Below are 10007 nucleotides of genomic sequence, written 5' to 3'. Positions count from 1 at the left end.
CTGTAAAGCTTGTTGGGATGGCTGAACAGTGTAGTGTTTTTGATGGAAAGCAACAATTTGTTCTCATATTGTTGTCTGGCTCCCAGTTTTAGTCTGCTGAAAAGTTGCCTCCACTGAAGAATAAAGTTTCACTCTAAAATCTAATTTGTGTTCCTTGGTAAAAGTTATTTGCCACACAATGCTCTTTCCATCATCCTATGCCATTCATGTTGGCACTGTATAAGTAGCATACATGATAATTATAGTTCTACATTGATTAAAATGTGATTACCGAGCTAAGTGGCTCAGTAAAGGCACTGAATTCATGTTTTGAGAGGAGCTAGTTTCAGCATCCACTGTGGCACACCAGATTCAAGTTTTCTATTGTTTATCTAAATTTCTTGGGAGGAATGTCATAGTTCCCTCAAAAAGGCCATGACCAAGTTGCTGTATAATCTCCGTGCAGTCCTAATATTTATTCCATCTCCAATGACCTCAACTTAAATTCCACTTAAGTTTCAAATTCACAAACATGAGTGAAATAACAAGTGCTTATACCCTCTCATGGCATTAATTAATGTTTCTTGACACACAATTTTTTGTTTGTTGCTGTGGATGTGAAAGAAACAACCAGAGAAAACTAACAGTTCCTTCTGTTGGTTACGTGTGCAGCAGATTTGTATTCAGTTGTTGGAATTATTCTCTTCACTCACCACTATTACATTCCAAACGTCAAAGTAACTCAAATGTAAATAATGCAAGCAAAATGGAATCTTTTGCTGCAGTACATAACAGGTAGAATTCAACATGGGAGGAATTAAGTTTGCAGAAGTAGTTCGTGTATGGTTGTAGCTCTTGTTGAGGGTGCTTTTCCATGTACATGTTTGATGGCTGCCGCTGTCCATGAGGCCACAATCTCTGCAATGCGGCGCCGAGCAGTGTGTAGTGCGTTGGAATCCCCAGGCGCATCATCCAGCATGTCGGCGCAATGCGATGTGTCTGCAAGCACACATCCTGTCAGGACAACACTGATATCCTATTTTCCATTTAAATATTATGTTTCTAAATGAAACAATATATTAAAGTAGTCATTAGCTTTACATATAAAAAGGAATGAAAACTTAGAGATCAGTACCAGATTTTAGAAGGTCTATTCATGATAACATCCTCTCGGGTTGACAGCTGAGTCAATGCGTCATTTTCTGGTAAGGTTTCAGCAAGTTTCTTACTTGCCATCTTCAGGCTTCAGTCTTCACCTGAAGATGGCAAATAAGAAACTTGCTGAAACATTGCAGAGAATGATATATTGACTTGGCTGTCAACACAAGAAGATTTTATCATCAAGATTCGCCGAGAAAGCCTGCATTCTCATATAAGGGCTATTCGTATTTGCATGCCAAATTATAGTTGATTAACATAAGAAAGAAAAGTGATTTAACTTTCTCTTAAATTGCTGTTATTACTACTTGAAAAGTCATATAACTGAAGACATTACCTATAGCAGGTAGTTAAAAATTATCAAGTTCTAAATAATTGAGTCAGCACAGTATAAGGATTATACTAGTCAACACATATCAAAATTAAATTAGACTATGGAAAATATACAGAAACCATAAAAGCTAATAAGGGAATTGAAAGAATGGTGCAGTCTGCTACCAATATATCATCATCATCATCATCATCATCATCATCATCATCATCAACAACAACAACATCTTCATTCATTTGACATCCACTAAAGATTAAAGGCCTCCTCTAGAGTTTCCCAAGCTTTACAGTGTTCAAATCCATGTTCCTGTTGTATGTTTTCCAATGTTATTTACTCTGTTTGCATTAGATCAACACTTTGGTCTTTTTTATGTCTGGGAATCCAGGAAGAAACTTTCTTTGTTCATTTACCATCCATTAGAGTCTGCACAGGATACAGTGGCTGATCCACAGTGATGAGTTTTTGTCCAAAGCACTGGGTGAGTTCATTTATTTGTTCAGAAGGAGAGACCGACAGTGTCTGCCACCTTTCGGCTGGTCAGGGATGACAGAATTGAGACACACACCCTACAATCTGTCTCAAATGATTTGGTAAAAAAAAACATTTTTGAGTTGCTTATAACTTTATATGTCAGGTTCATGAATATGTTACCACCATTTCGTTAATGGTCATAATCATTGTGATATTAACATGGAAGTAAGACAGTGCAATAAATTCGAAAAAGTTTGCATTGAAAAATAGGGCGCCTATTACAGAATATGTTGCTGTATATGAATTCAGCTAACATATCAAATTTTTTCTTTAGACTTGAGTGGAAATCTCAATCTGTTACCAATCTCAAGAAAAGGCAAAGGTCCCGAGTTCGAGTCTCGGTCCAGCACACAGTTTTAATCTGCCAGGAAGTTTCATATCAGCGCACACTCCGCTGCAGAGTGAAAATGTCATTCCACCAAAAACGGTATTCATAAATTTCCACACTGATCAAAATAAAAATCCGGCACAACCTGTAATATGTATAGACAACCAAACATTAGTGCTGTAAATTTCTTGGGATTCATATCCAGGAAAATCTTAAGTGGAGCACTCATATCACATCCCTAAGTTCAAGACTAGCAAAAATGAGCTATGTAGTAAGAATTCTCTGCAACAATACTAGTGTAGAAACAGTTAGGGCTGTATACTTTGCTTGTGTACATTCAGGACTGAAGTACGATATCATTTTCTGGAGAAATGTACACCAGGCCATAACAGTTTTCAGGAAACAAAAGGCAATTATAAGAATAATGAAACAAGTGAGCAGCAGAAAACCGTGCAAAAAAAGATAAAAAGAAGCAATCCACAAAACAAAGCAATCTGTAGTACACAAAGCATTTGGTAGTGGCTAGTGCACAACTGTTTGCTACAGTTGGCAGTGGTAGTTCAAGACTGGCCTCTACCAGTACCTTAACAACTACAGTTCAGAACAGTGCCCATAATACCTGCATACACAGCTTTTATTTACAAAGCAGTTAGACTGTGTACTGAACTGATTACTGTGATGACATAAGCCATTTTCTACCTTTTGTTCCATGAGCTGTGTCAGATATTCCTACTCTGTCTTTAATGAAAGCCACGGTAAATGAATAAATGCGCGAGTTCTAGTGTAAATTTTAATTATAAGAGAAGTTTTTCAGACCACCCTGATCGAGCCTGGCAGTGACTATATGTTTGACATTGTATTCTCGTAAGTCACTGAGTAGACCTAAAAGTGAGCGAATACATTTTTTGAATCCTTTCTGAAAAGGTTACAAATGTCTTGATGATCAAATGCCCATGCTCTCAAAGCATTTGTAGAATTTGCACAGACATTGTTCTTGTACTTCGAATCGATTTCTGAATCCACATGCCATAGGTTTATTACTTTCAAACGTCCTTGATTTGAGGACATGTAAGGTGTCATCAACCAGCTATATGAAGTCACTAGCATGCCCTTCTTCTAGCACTAAACACCGAACCGCCTGAGAAGTTGTGTGAGACAGCAGTTCAGCTATAAATGCACTCTCTGTCAGTCTCTGCCCTTAACAGTGATGTGTTGCTGAGTTAACTTTGGGCACATTTCACCTCGCCATTGTCTACAGGAAAAGGTCTCTCGAACACAGACATCGTCACTGCCTTTCATTCTATGATAATGCCTTCCTCCAGCAAATGATTCCATAGCAGCTTCGGAAAATGTGGGACAACTACACACGTTTCCGTGTGTTGCTAGTATGAGGCAGATAACTACACACGTTTCCGTGTGTTGCTAGGATGAGGCAGACAACTAATTACATGCGTCACGCCAAGCATGTTGCAAACGGAAATGTGTTTTGTCCCATGTCTGCTACCCAAAATGCTACCTCATACTAATTACTGGTTAAGCTGACAATAAAAAAAGTGAATTAATCGTGAGTATTGGGACCATGGCGGTATGGCCCCACTTTACATTGTTGCCAGATGTATCCAATATGGCGGCGATGACGTCATCCAAGATGGCGGCATGTAGACTTGGCAACAGTGCATGACATCATCCAGGATTGCGGTCTTGACGTCATTCAATATGGCCGATTTTGATGGCAAGTTTGAATTTTGGTGGGAAGATAGGTCAGTTGGGCTATCTCCACTAACCGAACCCCCCTCCACTAGAAAAATGGTGGGGATGTCTAATTCCAACAGGTAACGCATCACACCACGGTTACCTCTACTAAACTAAGAAAATCGCGATAAGATAGGTCACTTGGGCTACCCCCACTAACCTAAGTCACCCGACTGCCACTTCTTCCCATGAACTGGCGCCAAGTTTGAATTTAGGCAGTAAACATAGGTCAATTTGCTTATCTCTACGAAGCTAAGAAAATCACGGAAAGATAGCTCACTTGACCTACACCCACCAACCTCAGTCACCTGACAAGCACCTCCCTCTAGCAACTGGCACCAAGTTTGAATTTTGGTGCTAAAGAAAGGTCACTTGGGCTTTCTCTACCAACGTAAGAAAATCGCAGGAAGATAGGTCACTTGGGCTAACCCCGCTAACCTAAGTCACCAGATCGCCACCTCTGCCTAGGAACTGGCGCCAAGTTTGAATTCTGTTGGTAAAGAAAGGTTACTTGGGGTTTCTCTACCACCCTAACAAAATTGTGGGAAACAATACTCACCTCCACTAACCTAAGTCACCCGACCGCCACCTCTCCTAGGGAGTGGTGGGCAATGGACTCAGCCTGCACTGGGTTGCTGGAGAGAGGGAGGAGTGTACTTTATTAATTTTGGAACAATTTATTTATGGATGGAGTATATTTAGCACAGTGATACAGAAGACACACTCTGAAATGCCACACAGCATACAGACCTGCAAACTACTCCTAAGTAACTCATATATAATGCTCTACACATGCGCTTGCTAATTGTAAACTGTCAAAGTAAAACATTGCACAGCCCACAGACATGCAAACCACTCGTAAATAATGCAGTACATTTACGTCCAGAGGGCCAAACAACTCGTAAATTGTCAAAATAATAATCCATCTAAAATACTTTGCAAACATGCTTGCTAATCATGAAATATTTAAATCATGCACCAGTCTTTATTTAAACAATTAGAGACAGCACCACCATCCAGTGTGTTCGCCAGGAGGTCCGCACTCCAACTGACCTGGTACACTACAACCAGCAGAGGGCACTGTCGTCCTGGATGGCAGCCATGACATCAGCTGATGATGCAAGTAAAATTACCCAAGATGGCTTCAAACAGTGTTTTCACCACAAGGTCTGGACCTAGTACTCAGTACCACCACCAGAGAGCACTTTCGTCCATTTTGTGACGTAATCCAAGATATTGGGGGTAAATGGCGGGAAAAAGACTCTGCCTGTGCTGAATATGAGTTTTTATTTTGCAGGCAGTGTCTCCACCACGAGATCTAGACTCCAACTGACCTAGTACACAATACTGCCACCAGAGGGTGATGTCATCCCTACTGTGACATAATCCAAGATGGTGGTTTGTAGGGGAAAAATGGCGCGAAAATGACTCAGCCTGCACTGGGCTGCTGGGGAGAGTAAGGAAGGAGTGCACTCTATTTATTTTGGAACATTTTATTTATGGATGGAGTATATTTATCACACTGACACAAAACACTCGCCCTGATGTGCTACTCTGCAGAGAAGCAAACAACTCCTAATTTACCGAAATAATTTCAGTACACACACATACAGACTACTTCTAAATAATGCAGCACAGTGATGTGTAGACACAGTCAGTACTTATAAACTGTCCATATAACGCATAGCACAGCCTACAGACCCGCTTGCAAAATAATGCAATCATCACACACAAGCACCATCTACCACCCCCTGTCCACTAGAGCACACAAGAGGTTAGCGGCAAGCCCCGCCAAGTGATGCGGCTATCAGCTGTCAAACTACACACAGGTACCCTAAGGCATGAGGCGGCAACATCCCTTTCATACTTGACACCAGAGAAATTTCTATCGAAATACATGTTCACCTAGACACAGGTGCTGGTGCGACTGGCCATGGACGTGCGCGCTGTCAGTGTCGCGAGCTGCCACCGGACGCATATGGAAGTTGCATCTATTTTCAGGTATACAGCCACTGTTATACTGACATCATATAACTCCAAGGCACAGCCCCCATATGTGAGACACCTCCAGGCAGCACATGTCTTTACCATTGATGACAGAGTAGCTACAAACCTTTGCAAACGCATCTAACAATGTTCTCAATCTTATACTCATGTCACATGACTATGTAAAAAACAAGAACTGAGTTGACCACGCGGAAATTGTATAGTGTCTCAGAAATAGTTAACGCTCGCTTTCTTGATGTCTCAGTTTGTATGCACGAAAATTATTTCCCTAACAGAACCTGTTTACGGAAATAACGCAGAATAACGTCGAATGCAGTCTTCCTCGTGGACCTAACGTGGTACCCACTCCATCGTGTGTTACCCTTCCTGCTCTCAACATATGCAAATATTCTCACCGCTATGTAGAGTCTCCAATGTCCCAGCACAAAGGATGTGATCGAATTTACCCACCGAATTACTGATGTCGTAGGTATCTTTCTTTCTGAAGACGGGACTCAGCTGTAAAATTATTTTGCACAGATCGTTCAATTGCATTTTGGGGTGCACTCAGCCTCGTGATGCCAATTGAGGAGCTACTCAACCGAATAGTAGCGGCTCCCGTCAAAGACAACCATCACAGCGACCGGGAGAGCGGTGTGCTTACCACACACCCATCCTATCCGCATCCTCAACTGAGGATAATACGGCGGTCGGATGGTCCCGATGGGCCACTTGCGGCCTGAAGACGGAGTGGTTAAATTGCATTGACAGTTAAACCCGTAAAGTTGTCTATAGATCATCAAATACATACCACACTCACAAGGATATTGGAAGCCTGGAACATATCTGTGTAACTACAATTAAATATCACTATTGCTGCTACAGTCTGTCAGCGATTGATGTACAGGTAATGTCTCCTCCTGACAGCTGTGCTTCTGGAACCAATTTCAGTATCTGTAGCGCACATAATTTTCCACGTAAAAAATATCTCCCATATCCCGTGGTTATCAATGTGCTGAATCTATACGTACGTCACGATAGGACACACAGTCATCCTCTCTAGTCATGCCACAACATAAACCACAATAACTTTACAATGCAATATGTACAGATTTTACAGAACATAAGTCACAGTTCAAATGGCTCTGAGCACTATGGGACTCAACTTATGAGGTCATTAGTCCCCTAGAACTTAGAACTAGTTAAACCTAACTAACCCAAGGACATCACAAACATCCATGCCCGAGGCAGGATTCGAACCTGCGACCGTAGCGGGTCTTGCGGTTCCAGACTGCAGCGCCTTACCGTACGGCCACTTCGGCCGGCTAAGTCACAGTAACTTTACAATGCAATATATAAACATTTTACTCAAACAGTGCAGTTATCTTTCATATCTGTACAGCACCGAAAAAATTTATGACATACCTACACTCGCATCGGCTATATGTCACGATGCTCCTCAGTCCTAGGGAAGCTCTGTCGACCTCTTCTTTCTTTCTACAGACGAGACTTTCAGCGGTAAGAAACTATTTTACACTGATCGCCATATTGCAGCGACAACTAAACCTCGCGAAGTGCCATACATATCGTCAAATACGGAAATACTCTTGCTCAATGACACTGCTCTCCCACTGATGACAGGAACTTGAATACAAGAACACAAGTATTTTCGCATGGTTTACCATAATATTATATCGGTTTCGCGGTACTTCTCGATATCAAGCACACAGCAGTAGCCGCCCGATCGCTCACACAACATAATCCCGAAGATATAGACTGGACATAATTTATCTACAAACCCGAAACTTAAGCTAGGTGGAGCGTGCTCTAGACCACTGAGTAACTAGAAAGAAACAGATGAAAAACGATATTTCCACTCACGAATACCGATCTCGCTGATGTAACAGATTCCAAATCATCCCTATATTTTACAAGCCAACTAAGGTGTTTCTCATGTCTAGAGAACAAGCAAATGTCTCTTTCACCTGCAAGATGCACACCCCACAATCGATCTTCACTCAACTAAATAAAGGCGCGAAATCTGCAGAAGTGATCAACCAAACAATTTACATGGGAGGTAATAGCAGTCCAATGCAAACACACCTCCATATTCAATCTCGAATTTCCACTTGATCACGAAAGCTATTCAACACTTACTAAGTATTAAAAATGGCTCTGAGCACTATGGGACTTAACATCTATGGTCATCAGTCTCCTAGAACTTAGATCTACTTAAACCTAACTAACCTAAGGACAGCACACAACACCCAGCCATCACGAGGCAGAGAAAATCCCTGACCCCGCCGGGAATCGAACCCGGGAACCCGGGCGTAGGAAGCGAGAACGCTACCGCACGACCACGAGATGCGGGCTACTAAGTATCAGTTCGCTATTCGATCGTCTAGAGGATGGTAAAGTTAACTCAGATACATTCCTACAGTCCGACAGGCCCTTGCATTCAGGTGGATGCTGCTGTTAACGGGAAATGTGAATCATTCCCACCACAGGCCATGCATACACAGAATCATCGTAGAAAACCGTCACATATATATTTTATCATTAGACTTACAGTTAAATGTAACGATCGCGGTCTCAATTGAACGACATTCGACAATGAACGAAGTATCGGAAATACACCCTGCTGAAGACTGTGGCTCTGGAAATGGAAATATATGTACCTTCCTTATGACTGGACATAGTCATTCCCTTTACACAAACACATACTTTATAAACCTGATGCTCAAATGCGAACATATCATGCATCCCCTACTACTAACACGGGAACCTCCCCATCGCACCCCCCTCAGATTCAGCTATAAGTTGGCACAGTGGATAGGCCTTGAGAAACTGAACACAGATCAATAGAGAAAACAGGAAGAAGTTGTGTGGAACTATGAAAAAAATAAGCAAAATATACAAACTGAGTAGTCCATGTGCGAGACAGGCAACATCAAGGACACTGGCAGCTCACGGGCGCCGTGGTCCCGTTGTTAGCGTGAGCAGCTGCGGAACGAAAGGTCCTTGGTTCAAGTCTTCCCTTGAGTGAAAAGTTTAATTTTTTTATTTTCAGACATTTATTGTCCGTCCGTCCGATGCGAGGTAACTGCGCCGTAGTATGGGGACGCTACACCTAAACAAACATCGAAACACACGACGTCAGTCGACTACAGCGCACGGAAGAGAGAGTATTCCTGCTAAGGAGGATCGCTGGCTGGCAGTTGACTGTTCGCTACTTTGGACGAGAGTGCATTAAATACGTGAGATGTATTCCGTGGGCAATATGAATCCAGCAAATATCGCTCGCGACTTCAATATCAAGGTCAATGAATATTTTCCGAACTGCAAGTTTGCGGTGCGGTCGCAAAACACAGACCCTAAACTTATTACAGTGAACAGAGACGTCAATGAACGAACGGACAGATAATAATTTTCTGAAAATAAAAAATTTAACTTTTCACTCGAGGGAAGTCTTGAACCAATGACCTCTGGTGCCGCAGGTGATCACGCTAACCACGGGACCACGGCGCTCCTGAGCTTAAACTATCCTTGATGTTGCTTATCTTGCACATGGACTAATCAGTTTGTATATTTTGCTTATTTTTTTTTCATAGTTCCACACAACTTCTTCCTGTTTTCTCGCTTGATCTGTGTTCAGTTTTTCAAGGCCTATCCACTGTGCCAACTCATAACAAGGTCTGAGGGGGGTGCGATGAGGAGGTTCCCTTGTAAGTACAATACTTCGTCAACAGATGATTGTCTACGATACGAAATAATACTGACCGAAAATCAACGATGGGTGTGCGTGTCTCTTAGATTTCTTCCTGCGAGTGCTGCCACTGTGTCTTAGAAAGAGAGATGTAATCGGCCAGATGTTAAAAAAACCCAATCGCAACAACTACTGCATGTTACTGTCACAAGCGATCTTGGTTCTACAAGTGCACG

General features: G+C 42.0%; 1 protein-coding gene across 1 annotated transcript in view; it reads right to left on the bottom strand.

The window, feature by feature from the left end:
• Window positions 1-479: 479 nt before the first annotated feature.
• The window catches only part of LOC126260617 (thymus-specific serine protease-like), a 251955-nt gene continuing 242427 nt past the window's right edge, over window positions 480-10007 (bottom strand). The window contains exon 10 of the mRNA XM_049957954.1: window positions 480-978. Within this exon, the coding sequence (XP_049813911.1) occupies window positions 797-978 (182 nt within the window). The 3' untranslated portion in view covers window positions 480-796. The remainder of the gene's footprint in view (window positions 979-10007) is intronic.

The sequence above is a fragment of the Schistocerca nitens genome, chromosome 5, assembly GCF_023898315.1.
Source record: "Schistocerca nitens isolate TAMUIC-IGC-003100 chromosome 5, iqSchNite1.1, whole genome shotgun sequence".
In the NCBI taxonomy this organism is placed as follows: Eukaryota; Metazoa; Arthropoda; class Insecta; order Orthoptera; family Acrididae; genus Schistocerca; species Schistocerca nitens.
This window is presented reverse-complemented; position numbering and strand designations above follow the sequence as displayed.